This window comes from Colius striatus, chromosome 4 (assembly GCF_028858725.1).
Source record: "Colius striatus isolate bColStr4 chromosome 4, bColStr4.1.hap1, whole genome shotgun sequence".
Classification (NCBI taxonomy): Eukaryota; Metazoa; Chordata; class Aves; order Coliiformes; family Coliidae; genus Colius; species Colius striatus.
Genome location: NC_084762.1, coordinates 17,503,290 through 17,522,285, shown reverse-complemented (window position 1 = coordinate 17,522,285; position 18,996 = coordinate 17,503,290). Strand labels below are relative to the sequence as shown.

General features: G+C 37.7%; 1 protein-coding gene across 2 annotated transcripts in view; it reads right to left on the bottom strand.

The window, feature by feature from the left end:
• GMDS (GDP-mannose 4,6-dehydratase) overlaps positions 1 to 18,996 on the bottom strand; it is a 417,125-nt gene that overhangs the window by 245,084 nt on the left and 153,045 nt on the right. Inside the window, exons 5-6 of one of the 2 annotated variants that reach the window (XM_061995859.1) lie at positions 6,491 to 6,683; positions 5,534 to 5,638 (exon numbers count right to left, since the gene is read on the bottom strand). In XM_061995859.1, coding sequence (XP_061851843.1) covers positions 5,534 to 5,638; positions 6,491 to 6,683 — 298 coding nt within the window. The remainder of the gene's footprint in view (positions 1 to 5,533; positions 5,639 to 6,490; positions 6,684 to 18,996) is intronic. The other variant, XM_061995860.1, reaches the window with a different exon arrangement.

Here is an 18,996-nt window from a genome sequence, read left to right as displayed (position 1 = left end):
ATCAAGTTTTCAATATGCTAGGCAAATTATCCCTGATGATACTAGTCAACTTGCATTCCTCTCATCCAGCGAGGAGTCAGCAAGATACAAGCAACACTCTGCTGACTTTTGCCATTCAGATATACTTGTGAGTTGGGAAATTTTCTATTAAATAAAAAAGACATAGGTCTGCACTGAAAATTTTACACACATGTCTTTCACAGGCATAGAGTACCAGCAAAAGCCCTTAGGATTTCCAACACTATTAGGTTGACCAAGCTCCTCTTGCACAGAAAGTAAGGAGACTGGCAATCGGTCTCCTCACCCAAAGAAATGATAAAGGGGATTCTGGTAGATGTTGGCTTTATAGGAGATAGAGAAGAGCAACTGTTACAGTGCAGATTGTAGGGATTTCTTGTGAAAGTTGGTAGCAGATGTCACCATCTGCTTCTGCCTTCTCTAGGAAAAGGGAGACCGAAAGCTTGTTAAAAAAAAAAAATGACAACAAAAGCCATAAATTCAAAAGATACTCAAACATATTTACACTGAGTCAAAGAACCTTTTACCCCTTCCCCCGGCAAACCTGTGATTCAGATGCACAATAAAAGCTAAAACACTCCCCATTCTCTTTAAATCATGATTTCTTTTCATTTTAACCTTACTACATGCACTTTGACAATATTCAGCCTGCAATCTAACACCTAGCCATTTCCTCCCTGGCTGAAAGCTATCACAGAAATGAGCAGTTGTATCCTTTCCCTCTGGCTATACAGCAATGGTCTGATGACAACTGCTTTACCAGGGTTGGTATTAGACAAAGAAAAATTCCCTACTGAATATCAACAGAATGATGCAATGTGTGGAGACAAAGTATTTATTACTTAGGAAAAAAAAACCCCAAAGAAACAAAAACCAAACAAAACTTCTGTTGCATTGTGTCAGGAAACATGCTGTACATGTTTGTACATCTTGGCAGATAAAGATCAGATGAGGCAAGCAATGAAGTGGTTAACCAAATCAGAAAGTTACCTCAGACATCCAAAGGCACATCTTGTAAACCTGAGCTAACTTCTTATACAGAACTGAGGCAAAAAAAAAGTAAAGACTTGTCTGGGAAGAAACAAATGACACTGTCAACAAGTAGTTTGTTTTCTCACTAAGAAAAGAAGGTATTAGTGAAAGACAGAGGCCAACAAAAGAACAGGCGTCTTTCCAGTGGTGCAGAAAAGGCTTGGATCGAGCCCCAGCTTTCCTGAAAACTAGACTTAATAATTGCCTCACTCTTCCACAGTCAAAATGATCATCTCACTGAACAGTATACCTTTCCAGCATTGCTATAGAGCAGATATTTCTACAGGGGTAATACTGGGAGTGATGTTCAACCACCACCAGCAACTCAGTGGCCACACTTCCTTTATTTGGCATCCCATGTTTCCCCCACCAGCATTTATTTTGTTTGTTTTATAAAACAGAGGCCACCTTGTAGCTTACTATCACTACAGAGAGCATTTTGCTTTTCAGCTAGTCTCACATGTAGACAATAAATAAGTTTCAGAAATGGAAGATTCCATTCTCCTTTGGCATTGCCATAAATGAGGAATAATTGATGTATATCTGGATAAAATTGATGAAAGTAGTGGAAGAAATCAGCTTTAGCAAGATATACTGCTAACACAGGTCTTTTCCGCAAAGCAAGCAAATCATGCTTATCTTACATTAGCAGATCATTACTGGAATGACTATGCCAGACCCTCAGCTGGCATAAATCAACATGACCCTATTCCCTTTGGTGCAGCTGTGTTGATTTTTGTATTTAAAAAAAAAAAAGAAGCTAAAAAGCATGTACTAGACAAAAAGTGACCATTTCATCTTGCAAAACTATGAAAAATCACTGAGACATGAAAGGCAGTACAAATAAGATTAAAAAAAAAAATGAAAAGAAAGTACTACATAAAGGCTCAAAGTAGATGTATATTTTATTAAGATTAGTCTAGTATATCCACTCACTTTATTCCAAATGAGATTTTAGACAATATTTTCCATTGTTACATAGACATGTATCTCCTGAGTATATCTTAGACCCTAGTATTTGTGCAATTTAATAATGCTGTATTATTCATAAATTAAGAGGTAAGGCTCAGATAGTGGGTTCAATCAACCTGGAATATACCACTGGTATTTTTTTTGTAAACTCACTGTGGCTGTCAAAACATTAAACATTAGGCTCAAAAGCAAGCCCACATAGTGAACTCAAGTGTTCAGACTTGCAGTATGGTGTCCATCTTAAGAACTACTCCTGTTATCGTCCTTCCTTTATAGGGCAAGGTAAAACTAGAAAATCAAATGAGCTTCTTAAAGCCAGCCCTTCTCTCGGGCCTTGAGAAATTTTGAGAAATAGGAAACCTCTCATATTAGACTTAAGCATTCTTTATCCTTATGAACTCTGTGTAGACTTCCCTATTATTATACAGGCTATAACTATTGATGACTCTTTCCAAGTTAAAACCGAAGAAGGCAGCTAAGGAGAAGAATAGATGTACTGAAATAAGAGGTGTATGTTCCTAAATTTCTTTCTCAGGGAAGTAGCTCTTGAGATTAGACAGCTTTTGTTTTCATTAGGCTTGTATATCTCTGCCCCAGCAGCGTGATATCTGACCATTATATGAAGAGATCATGAAGCAAACTCTTTACAATTGTCTGTTCAACTCAGACTCAGTGACCAGCTGCTAATAGCCACTTGGCAGACAACTGCAATTCATCATCCTCCACCACGAGTACTGGTACTTCAAATACAAATAGTTCTGTGTTTGAGCACAGTCCACAACACAGGCTGCTAGGTACCAAAAATGCCTTTTTGTGTATCCTTACCACTGCCTTACAGTGTAACATACCTCCTGTATCCTTGCCTACTAGAAACACAAGGATTTGTCTCTTCATAGTCTTTCCCTATGAAAATATATTCACTGTAGCAAGCTCACAGAAATTTTCAGAAGTATGATTAACATTTCAGATAGAAGGAAAAAAATATGCACTGGCTGCCAGAACACATCAACTGCACCTCAGCAAGCAGCACTGCCACAACCTTCTGCTCCCTACTGATTCCCAGGCATTAATGTTTTGTGTAGACAAGATGAACTTAATATAACCAGTAATGGGTTGTTGTATTTGACTGATTCAGTGTAACACTAAATCAACTGAAATAATGATATCTAATGCTGAAATAAAATATGTATTGGTTGATTTTGGTATTTCCTAATTCTGAAATCAGCAGAATAAAAAAAAAAAAAGGAAAGCCAAAACAAGGCATGTTCAAACTTCCATGTATATGACCATCTCTGTATAGGAATTAGAAATCTCAGTTAAATCCTCTTTTCCTCCCAAAGTGCTTTTGCAATCTTCAAAAACATGAGGAAAAACGATGAATGGCTATTAAGAAATAACCTCAAAGCTTCATTTCTTCCAGTTTCTTCTCTGTATATACATTTTCAGACTTTCTCCCATAGAAACGCTAAGCAAATGGTACTACACTGTGCTTACAGTAGCTTCCGTGACATATACTTCTGCTAAGGTGAACAGAGTCTACTGCAACTATAAGACAAGATTCCTGTTTGTGGCATAAGGGGCTTAAAACTGCACCCAGCACAGGCACAGCACTGAAAGTACAGTCTGAGACTTCAGAGAACAGACTTGTGTTCTCCATGGGGACATTAAATATGTTCAAAAGAGACTTTAGACCGGAAGCTCCATTGCAGCAGCGTCAAAGGTGGAACAAATGTCAGAGGGATCAAAATAGTAACAAGTACTGAAGTTTTCCTCCTCCAAAATGTCACAAGCCTATAGAGAAGCAGCACAAATGGTAAATATGTTCCTATAATTTCCATCTCATCTCTTAACTTCTTAGTGTCACTAGAAATCATGCCAAGCTAATATTTGTCATTGCATATTCCCTCATTCTTTATGTTGATCAGAATGTTTTAATTGCATAATGGTAACTTAGAGCAATTTGGACATCAGTTCACAGTACACCAAGTTCACTGTGAACTGTTTAAAGAAAGAAAAGTATTAGGGCTTCTAAATGAAACAATCCAGTAAATTTTATTCTCTTAATTTTGAACTTGTACTGTCATTTGCTCCAGTGAAGTAACACACAAACTTCTACCACCAAGTATTTGATGCACCACTTACTGTAAATGTTGCCTACACTATGAGGTCTCACAGCTGTGATTCCTACAGACTGAAGTCAATAGTTAAATCCTATTGACAGCAATTCCTTTTTAATCTTCTCTCTCTTTTTTTTTAGCAGAGTTGTAATTATGGTCTATTTTATATTTCTAAGTATGATTAAAATTATTATATTTTGTGCCAGGCTATAATTTATATAATTGTATTCCTGTAAAACTTGAATTTATTTTTCATTTTGAAAAAGGCCACAATAAAAGTCTTATCCACTGAGAATCCAGTTTTCTGGGCTAATTTAAAGTTTAATTTTAGAGTATTTTCTACACACACAGTACTTTGAGGGCAGAGGAAAACTGTCATTTTATGGGTGACTTTTAATCAGCTGTGGACACTAACTCAAAATAAATACCAGTATTACTTGTTCATATAGCAGTGTAAGAGGAAAAGGGATGATTAAGTGGAATATAAGCTGCATTGCTATTAAGGATTAAACAGAAAGTCATTTTAAAACAATCTTGTCAGAAGGTATGTGCCATAATCCACAAATTTTTCAAACTATACCAGGCTTTACTCATTAGTCTTACAACCTTCAGAGGTTGGCGCATCTCTTTTTTCTATGGTATCTTGCAACAGGACAAAGGACAATGGGATGAAGTTGGAACACAAAAAGTTCCATTTAAACATAAGAAAAAAATATCTCACTGTTGAGGTGAGGGAGCCCTGGCACAGGCTGCCCAGGAAGGGTGTGGAGTCTCCTTCCTTGGGGGGTCTTCAAAACTCACCTGGACATGCTATGTGACTTGATCTAGGTGGACCTGCTTCTGCAGGAGGGATGGACTAGATGATCTCTAATGGTACCTTCCAACCCCTACCATTCTATGATTCTATGAAATTTAGAGCATCTATTATTTCTGTCTCTTAATTTGATATCCATATGCAAATAAAAATCTTTAGTATGAGTCACACCTGAAATCGCATGTTGTGATGTTTTCTAAAAACTTGAATTTTTAGAAAAGTTACCTTTTCATGTGTCATTTTAACATTTTAGCCTTAACTTATTATCAAGAGAGAAAGAAAACTAAGGGACATTATGATGTTATTGCAGTCTCTCGAGAGCACTGACAGACAAAATCAGATACTCCCTTCAGCATCAGAGGTCTACAAAATGCAATATGATGGTTGAAAGGAAAAGCTGCTGTTCTGCAGGCTTTGAAAGTGCCAGGAGGGCTGCATTAAATGCCGTGAACAGGCTGAGAGTCATGACACCTTCCCTACAGAATTATGGCAAGTTTAAATGAAACCCGTGGATGCATTGCTTCATTTTTCTGGTCAGATGTACACAAAGTTGGGAACAGATTTGCATGGATTTTCTAACCTCTCCGAGGGCTTTCATGATTGAAGAGGATGCCATTCACAGCGAAGAGATTGTAGGCCTCTCTGAAGTTCACCACAATCCAGTAGGCATACAGTTTTGCTGCACCTATAAAAAGAATTTTAAAGCCCTATGTATAACTGCCTCAGACAGACACACATACACATCTCACATGCAGGCTTAAGTCCACATTTCAACAGCAGAGTGCATTAGAATTTGATTCATTCCCTATCTGTGTCACATTTCATATGGAACAAATATCTGGCCCAATAAACAGCAGCTGGACAGGAAAATACTCCTTTTTCTGTGCAGACTCTGAACTAGCCAGGAAGCATTAGGGGCACTTCCTCACTTGTTTTCTTATGTACAACCAAGCGTGGTACTTTTTCTTTTCCAATATCACTAATACAGCCCAGAGCGTGTGAAATACGCCACTGTGGTGACCTCTGCTAACAAAAAAAAAATTACTTTGGTGGAATTATAAGCAAAAATCTGATGCCTTAACACTCAAATTGATTTGAAACTCTATCACCAAAGACCTCCATGGACATTGCTTTAATAAGTGTTTCAAATTTCATGTGAGTTCATGAAGTGAAGAAGTGAGATGTTGGGAGTTTTTCATTTAGGCAACAAAAAATATGAAACCTTATCACTTCTGCAGTATCTTACAATCCTTTGTGAGCCATCCCTCCCCCCCTCTCTACAAGGGCTCTCTACCTCTGAGCTGAATGAACACGGTCTTGTGAAGTGAGATGCTGTTTTCCAACCCTCAGGCAACGGCAGCAAATACTTTTTACATAGAAATTCATAAAGATATGCCTCTTGACATGTCTAGTCACTTTAGACCTATCGTCATTCTAAACTCACACCCAAATGACTTCAGCCCTGAGACATGAGTGGGAAGAGCAGACAGACAGACACTCCACACACACACACACCCCCCCCATCAGCGATCCTCACCGTAAGGCGATCGTGGGTAAAAAGGGGTGGTCTCCTTTTGTGGGATTTCTTGAACTTTTCCAAAAAGTTCACTGGTGGAAGCTTGGTAGAACTTCACAGAGTTGATAAGGCCACAGGTCTTAATAGCATCTAGGAGCCGTAAAGTGCCAACCCCATCAACGTCAGCCGTATATTCTGCTAGGTCAAAAGAAATCTTGAGGAGAGAAAGAAATAAGAAACCACCAATTTTAGTAGGGAAACCAGAACATGCTGTGATCATGTACAACCACAGTAATACATCACTTGTCACAGACCATCCAGACACACTTTTATACAGAGTAGATGCTCAGTTTACAAAAGCACCCTCTAAGGATTTCTAAGAATAAACAAGTAGTTCTATAAATAGCAGAACCAAAGACTGGTGTTCCCTGATTTCTCTCTCAGGATTATTTTCCCATGTGAAGTAAGGGGTGAGCCTCCCCACAGTGGGAGCACTATCAAGCTCTCTCTCTCTCTCCTCTCCACAGCTGCCAATTTTCACAATATTCACTTGGGCTCAATACCTTTAACACACTTGATTCTGTTTAAAATTGCCCAAAACACTTTAAAAAAAAATTACTAGGTTAAACAGACAGCATGACAGCATAATCCTGTATTAAAAAAGCTCCACCAACTCCTAATAAGGTCCAAAGTTCTAAAATTTAAACACACAACAAAATGGAGAGAAGACCAGAAATATCTGCTATCAAAGGAGATTCCCAACCCCAGCTGACTAAGGTGTACCAGAGCTGTAACTTTTGCAAGGAGGTTAGGGGGATGATGAAGTGGGAGAACAAAAGGTCAAGGCATCAAAAGAAATCTGAGCTCTCCTCCAGCTGACATCTCCTTCAAAGTATGATAATAAACTTGTGCACACTGCTGGGCCAAGACTCCTCTTTCTCTTCCCACTCAGTTATCTTTATGGCGAGCTAGATCGTGGTGTAGGCCGTGAGACAATACTTGAGTTTAAGCTTTTAGAGCATTTAAAAAATATATTAGTTCTATTCCTTGTAGTCACAGAAGAAAACTGGAAACCAGAAGCAGTAATCTCAAGGTAGGAGAAGTGTTGTGACCATGCCAATCTGTAGGCAGGAGAAAAAATGCTTGGAAGGGAGCTCGCTTTGGTTGGTTGATGGGTACAGCCTAGTTGTTTGGACATGTTGGCAGAGCTCCTGGACTCTGAAGAATTTTCTCCCGCTAGTGCCAATCCCAGAGGCACGTTCCTCCTTCCTTCTACAGCCTCTCTCCAATCCAGGGATTTTGCTTCTCTATGCCAGTTTTCAAAAATGTTCCCTGTTTATACTGCCAACGTTACAAAAAAGGAAGGGGGAATGGACGTTCAGTAATCTCCTCCACTGCCCCGACCCAAGGAAAAATTATTCTACCGATGTCTTCTCTGGCTGATGACTGACTTTCAGGAATGAGTTCTAGAATCATGGCAATATTACAGTCCCTTTAGATGATCTAGGCTAGAGGTCAATGTGACACTACCAAACTAAGGTAGTACAAATCTATGCTCCCTGCTTCATTAGTCATCAGTGAAAGAGTAACTACTAATGGAGTAGGGAGTAAATTACCATAGCTAGACAAACTGAGCTATCAGTGAAATGAGTGGGAAATCTGTCGCTCACTAGGTCTTTTTCAGGATCTCTGCAGATTCAAGACAGATAGCCCTGTATTGATTTCTCCTATTAAGCCCCTTCCCCTATTCAATAATCACTAGAGATTAAGGCTTAATAAATAAATAAATAAATAAAATTAGATTAATTTAAATTTACACTTATGTTTAATTTAATACTGGTATGAATCAATCTATTACTCTGCTCCAAAATAAAAATGTTCTCACACAGTTCCGAAATCGCTAGTGATAAGAACAAAAACAAGTAGATTTTTTTTCTAAGATTGAAAGAGAAAAAAAAAAAGAAACCTGATACTTTGGCTTGTTAACCTGGTCTGACCCAGCTGAAACTGAGCGGAGAAGTGCTGATCATTTTTTCTTTTAACCCACTTGGCACAAAGAAGACAGCCACTTAAGACCTCTCAAGCTTTGCTCTCAGACTAACTCTTGGGAAAATAGCTTAATGAATAGGTGATACAGTCAATAATGCACTAATGAAAATAAATCAGTGTATTTACTATACAGCTAGCATCTTTACAGCTTCATAGTAACATCCCATCTCTCTAACTAAAGGCAAAAACACTTCCTAATTGGAGCAGAAACAGGAATTTATCTATATTAAGGTATTGTTTAAAAAAAATAACCTGCTAAAGACATCAATCCAAAATACAAATCTTTGCATACATATTCTACTACAAAGTAAATGGCAGATATATCTGAGGTGGTCTTAAATCGGAGATCCCAGATAATAAGACCTCTTAACCAGAGCTAGCCATGAGCCTGCAGTAGCACCACTGGATACTGTTGTCTCTGGCTGATGCAGAGACTTGTTTCACAAGAGATGCTTTTCCCTACTGCCTTATGAATGACCTCAGTCTTCACCTAGAAAAATCACTCCCTGGAGTGTGAGGTAATTGTCCCTCTACGCTGGTGGGGTCTGAGTGTCCCCGAGCAGAAACCGCCAGCTTTGTGCCTGTTTGGTGGTTTTGTAATGCAAACTATTGTTCACCAGGGACAGGACTCAGACCACTAAACTATTTTATTTTGGACTGTAGGTTAGACTAGAATGGCATTCATGAAAATAAAAAATTGTTTACCCACTAAATTCTCTAACACCAAAAATTCTGGACGGTTCAGACACTGCAGTGCTGGGGCAGCAGCACTGCAAAAACAGATAAATGCACACTGGATTTTCATTTTATTTTAATTTAAAGTTAACAACATTAAAGAAGTTTTTAAAAATACTGGATTGATTAAGTAGTTACAGATGAAGCAAGGCAGAGCAGGAAAAGGTGCTCAGTTATCCATTACCACATCATTTCCCTCTCCTTATACACGATATTTTGTGCGAGACCAACAGGAAGACTGGAGTACAGAAAAATAAAAATGCAGGGACCTCATTAAAAAGAATATGCAAGATTTGGCATATATGCACAACACAGAAAAAGACCAGGCTCTGACTTACAAAAATCAAACATAGAATCGGATTCAATAGATGTTGCTCACAGAAACAGTCTCTGCCTGGTCACTGAACTCAGTGGGACTGGCTGAGAGAGTAAAAACCTCATAGTTATAAACACAGGTGTATGAAGGCTAGAAACCAAGCTCCACTTTTTGAAAGATTAAACATTCATTCAGTGAAAAAAAAAGACCTTAGGTAATACCTACAGATAAGAGTTTTCAAAAGCCTAATTTAGGACAACTATTTTAAGAGCCTTAATTAGCTCCCTGTACACCAATAAAGACAGTTGGTGAGTCAGAGCAGAAAGCCTAACAAAGATGCTCTTAATCATACTTTGGACAAACTATATGCACACTAGTTCCTTAATTTAGCTGCTTTAAGATAGATGCTCCATTCTAATCTCAAAAATACAAAACTATTAATTATTGTCAGCTGCATAAAGTAAGCCATGCAACTAACAACTTTTTTTGAAGACACCATCAGGAGTTTTTATAACAACTGAAGTAGGGAAAATAAGCTTCTTTGCCTGGTAGAAACTTTAAACCTGAGAGTTTTCTCAAAGAGCATTAAAGGCATGGATCCAAGACTTCTTTGCCCTGCTTGGACAGACTTTGTGAGAAAGGGAAAGTGTGACATATAAACAAACCAGAAATTGTCTACTTGGAACAAGTTAGTCTGAGTGACCTCGGCACTCGCTTCCCATGTACAACAAGGACATTGCTTTTGCAGTTATCACTGTTCAATTCTAGAGATACATGGAATGTATATGTGTCCATTTTTTACATTTGATAGGTAGTGATAACAGTGTGTCACTAGAAGTGAACAGAAGAATAAGGAGACACTTAAATTCTTGGTACTGAACTGGTACTTCAGTTCCAGGTTTTGAGGCCATGAATACCTTGCAGAATTGCCTCAAAGAATACAAAACAGGAATCCTTGTGTATGTGGGATTTCTATATACTGATTATCTGTATTCATACACAGAATATGTTGCAATGCTCTACCTAAGGAATACAAATAATGATTTGAAATTTCATCTCCTTCTTGCAGCCTCTGTTTCAGGAGATGGGATTTCTTGAAGGCTCGTGTTATAAGAGAGAAGCTTATGTGAAGCTCCAGGAGGAAATAGGATAATATAAATTATTATTTTTTCACTGTAAAAGCAAAGGTGGATAACCTAACTATAACATTAAATCATTGCTCTCTTGAAGAAATTTACAGTCTTATAAGTCTGTAGACTGATCAGAATAGAAGACATGTATTAAGTCTCTTTAAACGTGAAGAAAGGTTTACATCTAAAAAGCAAATCATGGGGCAGAAAAACTGCTCAGACATGTTTCAAGTCTCACAAGTTTCACAGCAGTTACTTTTCTGTGTTTTTTAAAATCAATTCTGCTTGCTTTGAATATTCAGTACACCTTCCACTGCCAATAAAAACCACTGGGATCACTTATATCATCTCAGTAAACAAACTGCTCAACCCCTAGGAACAGGCATGTAAAGCATAACATTCCAGTTGCTAAATCTAATACAGACTACAGGCCAAGCATTCCTATGAAGTCCTAACACAATGGGAAAAAAAAAATCATAGGGACTTTAGGAAATGTAAAGAATCTTGGGGAGAGCTGGGTGGTGTCAAGGGCATAGGGAAGAACATATATATCTACAAAGATGTCAGGTAACCTTTTAGGAGAATATGGCAATTCCTCTTCCTCCCAACCCCTTAACTCATAATAAGTGCTTAACTTATGGCCCTCTCACCCAACAAAAGAAGTAGATGAAAGATACCAAAATTCCCTAAACAACTACATATTTTTTTGTTATACAGAAAAATAATCAAATCAATACCTCTGAACTGCTTATTAAGTCATACTCTTGATATCTTAAAACTCTATTCAACTTCATAGCTAAATAGAAACTGACTGAAAAAAATCATGACTGAAATCCTGAACAGTAAGATTTATCTTCTTTCCTATTTATTTCCTTGTTCTCTCATTAATAAAATGCAAAAAAATAAAGTGATCCATATAAAACTAATTTGACAATGTGATTATAAGCAGAGAATTAGCACGCAAAGAGTTTTATAAGTGGAAGTAAAAGTCAACATTCTTTCCCAGAATTCATATTAATCCAAGCTATTTGCAATATTGCTGCAGCAACAGAGTGTGGATCACTTGGGTTTTCAAGTTACTCATGATGCAGAGGAATAAGCAGTGCAGTTGACAAACAAAAAGAAAGTGCAGAGGTCACAAAGACTAAGTTCCACTGCAGATCAATCATCCTATGGACTGCAGGGTGCATGACTGGAGAGACTTCTTGAAGTGATTAGAAGTTTGGTTTTGACATCAGTGGGTCAGGATCTCACCTTCAGCTCTAAGTGCAAAGATCCAAACCAAAGTGCAAAAATAAGCTATTTGTTGCTTAGGGATCTTAAGTTATCCTTCATGATTTTCATGTTCTATAACCTTCCATAAACCACAACAGATTCTGCTTCAGGGTCCAGCTCAGCCTTATACAAGTAACCCCAAAGTGGTTTTCATTACAAATAAGAAAGAGGAGCTTAAATGTAAACATATTCATTGCCCCAAAAACACACACGTACCATGGCATTCTAAAAAGGAGCTCAACTGAAGGATGAAGCAGAGCAGAGTTCATTAATGGCTTCTCACCATTAATTTTCTCTGCACACCTGAAATACTCAAAGATTAGAGGCAAGAGTCCTCCTAACATACTCCACAGTGTATATTCCTATGGCAACCTCTCATGGTTTGGCTGAGGTAAGTTTTCCTTATAACTCTCCTACCGATAAAGTTCTTGATGTAAGCCCTCTGAAATAATCTTACTAGATTAGGTTTCCTTTTTTCCTCCTATGAGTAAAAACTACAACTACAGCTTTCTGTTGCGGGAAGGAAAAAAATCAAAAACAACCAACCCAAAGCAGGGAATAACCATGGAGAAATACTCCTTGAGGAGTTAAAGTTTTATATTTATCAGGCAAGTAGGGGTTGATAGTTGAATTCATTATTTAGTTTCTTTTAAAAGTGACTCCTCCCTGGTAAACTGCAGGTGCAGTTGTAAATCCAGCTCACAAGGTCACCACGTTCACCTTTGCCTCTATACCAGTCTGCTGGTATATGCCTGACCAGTTAAGAGGTACAGAAGAACTACCACTTGCCTGTTATTAAATTGGAATATTCATCCTCCACTTTAACAAAACAAAGTCTCTTACATCCTGTATAGTTGTCTTAGTCGTTGACTATTGATTGAAAGATGTGTTTTGGAACGGATCTCCAAATAGATGAAATTTCTAAATTGTTTATTCTTCTGCTTATTGACTAGTTTATTTAGTGGATTAAGAAAATTTAACAGACTGGATTAAGAGAGAGTTGCCCACAGACAGGTCAAAATGAATGGACACAAGTTGAAACATCAAAAGTTACCATTAGATATTAGGGAAAAAAGAGTTCATGACATGAGTACTCTAACACTGAAACAGGTCATTCAGAGAGGTTGTGGCAGCTTTACCCTTGGGCATACTCAAATCCCAATCAGATATAGTCCTGAGCCACTTGCTGTAAGATGGTCCTGCTTTATGGAACGAGCTGGTCCAGATGACATACAGAAATTGCTCCAAAACTAAATTATTGCTCAATTTTAAGAAGGGAGGGAGATGGGATTACATCAGTGTGTCTCAATGTTCAGACATGCAGCACCATCCAATGAGTAGAAAGTGGATGTACAGTGTGCAAGAATGAGGCATGGACATGGAAAATCACTGATTTCTACTGTGGGAACAGAGAGTTGTTCACAGTAACTTTGCATGGGCACATAGTCCAACTTGCTATTCATCATATCTGCTCCACAGAAGAGCTTAAGATAGAGGAATGCTCAGATCTGATAGCAAAAAAAATACCAAAGTGGAGGAGGAGAAGGAGGAGGGATATCACAGGACATGAGATTCAGTATGGCCATAAACCTTTGTCTCAAAAATGTAACCTCTCCATTACTTTTGCTTATCTTCTCATCCATTTGTAATTAATTTGATGGAACTGGGGAGTTGTCAGGGTTATGTGATGCAAGGGATTTATCTTGCAGAACAATCTCCAACCCACTGTTCAAAGTCTTTAGTTTCAAATTACAGAGATTAGGAAAGCAGCTTTTAAAAAAGAAGCATCAATTCTTTATTCAGCATGATTTTGTTCAGGGACAGTTTCAATGCTGTACACATTTAACCAAGTTTTTAACTACAAGGCACATACAGAAAAGTCAGGATGAGTTTTGATGTTTCAAATTTTGTAGCTTTCATGGCTAACTGACTCTGTAATATCTTAAAAGCTTTCTTACATACTGAAGTCCAGCTGTGCCAGAAGATTTAGATGCTATTTAGCAGAAAGACAAAAATGGGCAACTTGCAGAGTCACTAGAGAACAAAGGGAGATGTAAAAAGATAGCCAATTCACTTCGCTTTATGTGTACCAGGGGAATTCAGAGCCATGAATAAAGTGCATGCAGGGAATGTAGTCACTTTGAAAGAAACAGCACCATTTTTACTTACCTCTTATATAATTAGATTAATTAAAAACATACAGGTTATTTGAAATTCTAACATGACAACTGAGTTACAGCTCTAATTCACGTGTTTTTTCAAACTTCCAATGTTTTTAAATAAATTTTCATCCTTTCTTGATACTTTCAGAACATGTAGAAAGATCCTCTGCACAGAAACCATAAAAGCAACAACACAAGCAAAAAGAAAGGAAAAAGAAACACAGCCTACAAAACCCAACAAATGTTCACTGCCTGTTTGCTTTATGGTTTTGATAGATTTTCAATGGATGGCAAGATAAATACTGAATTAAAGCAATAGTCTACTAAGGCACAGCTTTGTTGACAACAGTCTCGTCTTAGACAACAAGGCTGCAAAAACATGACTTAACAATGGACCCTCCCAAACGTTGGCAACAATTCTTGTGTTGCCTAGAATTACCCCATTGCTTCATAAAAGACCACCTTGCCTGATTTTCTTGTAACTCCTACTGATGTGTCAGGTAAAACCTCCCCAGGTTTATGGGCCCCGATGGAAGTCTTGCTTTTGCAACCAGAGAAAAATTACATTTTCTCAGCATTTACTATCACTTCAGGAGATTACCTCCTACACTGCAGTTCCTTATACCAAATGGCATTGGTTTAGAAAATCTAGAAGAAATAGATATATAATATACAGAAAGAAATAATATTACGTGTATGAATTTGACAGATTTTAGTATGGACTAGGGTCTTTTTTCCTTCAGGGAATTTAATCTGGAAAGAAAATGTACTGAGTAAATGTAGAATTCTTGTGGAATTATTTATCAAATTTTTCAACTCCAAGCAAGCATAAGTTTAAAACTTGCTATAAAATGGTAAACTTTTTTTAACAAAGGTAATTTTTTTGTTACCTTCCCCTACATTATCTACTGCTAATTGTCTGATCAGTTCTCCAAGTAACATTTGTCATTATTTTGTGATGGCTTTCTGTGCTATATCAACCTAGTAACTGATGGAGCACAGGACACGATAAAAAGATGAGAAAAACACACTGACTGATGGTTAAGTCTTGTAAGTTATTGCATCCAAGCTGCACACACTCTGAATGAAGCATCTATAGAGATACTACACAAACTTCATAGAAAAACTCTTTCTATAATGTTCAACAAAAGCTTTTACCTCTTACTCTATGGAAATATCTGTAATTTTTTATCTTCTAAAATTTACAGTGTTTTCTCCTCCTTCCCACAAGAACTATTATCGCCTTCCTTTCAGCTAACTGGAAGCTGAAAGATCTTCTCCACTTCACAGGAATATTGTAAGAAAAAAAAGAATTAGATGACTATGCATATATTACTTATTAATGGGACAATAAACCCAATTAGACAGACTGCCCAGAAATGTGCCTGACTCGGCCATTCTATTTTAAAGCTAAGAGGGCAGACACAGTCAAGTCATTGCAAGAAAACAAGTTACTATTTCTCTGTGGAATTGAAGTAGCGCTATGTCTAACGGCTCTTTAAACCACAGCAAATGCAAGACAAATCAACTTAGCTGTCTCTTACTGTTAGCTACCCTAAAATCAAATCACTTCATTCATCACAGCCCAGGAGCAAACAGATACCTCAGCTCTGGCCACACATTGCAGCCTGTTACGTTGCTGTGCTTTGGTTGTGGCAGAGCTTTCAGAACAGGTAGGACTTCAGGGAGACACATAAGAATATGAAGTGTTCAGGAAATAAATAAGCATGTGCATGCACACAGAGAAAAAAGAAGTGTTACTTCTTGTCTTACGCACAACTGTTTAAGCAACATCATCTGTCCTGAAGTACCTGGCAAGGTTCAGAGCTGAGAGTCCCAATATCTGCATCAGTGTGGCAAAGGAGATGCTAGGTACTCCAACTCAGTAGGCCAATAATGCCTGCCCCCATTTGTGCACTCAGTTTATTCTCAAAATACTAAATATTCTTAAAATGTTCTTAAAATGTTCACCCTTATAAAAGCATATCTTCTAAACAAATGTCATCACTTCAGACATATTCCTGCTCCACATACTCCACTAAGTAAGTCTATATTCTTCCCTCATTTGCCACGGGTACTAATCACAATTCTTAATAATTTTACACCTTCAGGGACCTAGTTCTACTTTCCGGTTTGTCATAAAGCAACCAAAAACTACACCAACTCCTCTTTAGCCAGAATGTTTTCAGCATACCTCAGACTTCTATTTAATTAATTTCTGAGGCTTTTGTTCGTTTTTACTGCATGCACACTAAGAATTAAACTGGTATGGCTAATTGCATGGGGCAAATTTGGATGGATATGTAGGTACTGACAAAAGACATGCTCCCACAATCTCACCACCTTCCAAGTTCCTGATCCAGTACTCCAGCACGAATAACAGGGAAAATGAAAAAACGTGCAACAGCATGTCAAGAAATAAGTCACAGGGTTGGGGCTTTTTAGTTTCCTTTTTTGAACAGTCAAATCATTGTCTTTTCTTCCAGTGCACAAATTCATCTTTTGTGAAATTTTACTCAAAAAATCTTACTCAAAGGACAACTCCAAATCTGATCTATTGTTTTTTTCTACACAAAACCAGCAGCAGTCTTTTCTTTCTAGTTGCACTTTAGAACAGCTGACATTTAAAAACGTTCTTTAAATAAATACAATAGTCAGGTTTGTACTTGCCCTGAAAGAAAATCACCAAATCCTTTAAATTTATTAAAATTGCAGCCAACAAACCAATAAAACCCACCCCACCTCAAAATGCTGAAGTGGGTGAACCCTAGTAGTTGAGATGAGAACTAAACCCCACACATGTAGTTCATGTACAGGTTAGTGTACATGGTTTAGGTTTAGTGGTTAGACTTGATTTAGTGGTTGGACTCAATGATCTTAAAGGTCTTTACCAACTGAAATGACTCTATGATTGCATAATTCAGACACAACAAATTATTAATGTTAAAATCAGAGTATTAATAGCATCCATAAATACAGTAGCTGATGATGCTGGGAATTTTGGGGAATGATGTAATAAACTAGTAGAAACAGCTTTCAGTAAACTCACTGCAGTATCACCTAATTTTAACATTCCATTTCAGGCAAGATAGGGATAGTAGTAATTACATACCTCAAAGTGGACTGTGATAATTCTTCATCCTGTGTAGGAAGCTACGGGAGTGGAATATACTATCATCACCACGACTAACACTCAGATTTTAATGTGGTTATAATACTTACAAAACCATGTGCCTTACACCCTCTCCAGTCGCATCCTTTTAGGAAGAATACTGCTATTTTCCATTTGACAATGAGTACTCTGAACTCAAAGGTGATGCCCCACATAAAATGTTCTGCTTAATCAACTCATCTGCCTCAGAAGGATGTGGGTGGCTAGCTAGAAAGAAAGCTGTGGCATGAATCAGAAAAAGCATGTGCCTTGACAGGTATGTGGGGGTAAGGGGAAAAGGCCAATGTGCAGACAGCTTGAAGGGATGAGACCCCCTGGTTAAACTTTTAATTATTTTCCTGTTATCTGAACAAGTAGGCTGATACTCTCAAAAAATAAATCAGTCTGTTGGACTTTCTGCTGGCATCCTTTGTGCTTTTACTTTATTCTTACATTTATTATTGAATACTAAAGCCTCTCCTCTACAATTCTTAGAAAATAACATATAGGCATTAATTTTAAAAGGCAGCGTTGGCACTCATGAGGCATGATCATAAATCAAAGCAGAACATTGCAATTGATTGGTGCACTGTAACTCACAACACTACTCTTAGCCCTCTTTTTCACATATCTGTTGGGTTCTGACACAGAGAAAAGGACTAGAAATAAGAGCTACCTTCCAGTTGAACATTAAGGTAAATGATTCAGGCAATAGGGATGTGGTAGTCAACTAATCACATAAAATCAATGAGTTTGGAACTTCCCCCTCTCGCCTCCATGAACAAATACTATATTACTTTAGTCTATATGACTGTGCCTTAAGATAGCATTAAAGTTTTGTCTTTTGTAGTGCTAAAAGTGACAAGAGACCATACTGACACCAATAAGACAGTGCTCCTCTTTGTCTACACCAGAGTGTGGCATTTGAGGTGCCTGTCTCAGAGCAGCTTTGAACAAGACTTAACTGGCATATAAAAAGCTCTATCAGCTTTCAAAGTGAATTTTGCAGCCTCAGGATGAAGAAAAGCAAGGTGGAAGACAAAGCCAAGATGCCAAATTGTAGCGAACAAATCATTGGACATGATCAATGGGAACACCAAGCTTCACAAATAAGATGAGGTCTATAAAATTGCATATGGATACATTTTAGTTTTAAAAGACTGTATAGCTCAGGCAGATGTCATATCTCCATTGTATGCAAATCTTTTATTTCAGTTAGCACTTTTCAATCATGCTTTTTCTTTTCTGAATGACTCACGAGTATCTCAGTCAAGAAATGGCAGGATCCTAAGAACATGCCAACAGGGTGCATTTATCTCACAGAGAGATAAATGTGGAAGGAAACACGTACGTTTATCACAGGATTTTTTCAGCCTGTCTCTCTTCCAGACACATTTTCTCTAGAAGCCTGAAAGCCTCTATAACCTTGCATACCCAGTTTCCACATCCTTCCAAAGCAGTGTTCAAAATAATTTAATTGAAACTAAGGAAATTGTGTTTTCAGCACTTGTCAATCAGACAGAACAACAACAAAAATAATTCAGTTTAGCCTACAAGTTTTATCTCACTGTATTAAACCAAAAAAGAGGTTTTAATACTAACTCACCTACAAATGCATTTACAAAAAGGGGGAATCTTTAGAACTTCTGTACACCACTGAGGGAGTCATGCTGCACAGGTCATTATGAGCAGTGATAGTCCATGAGGGA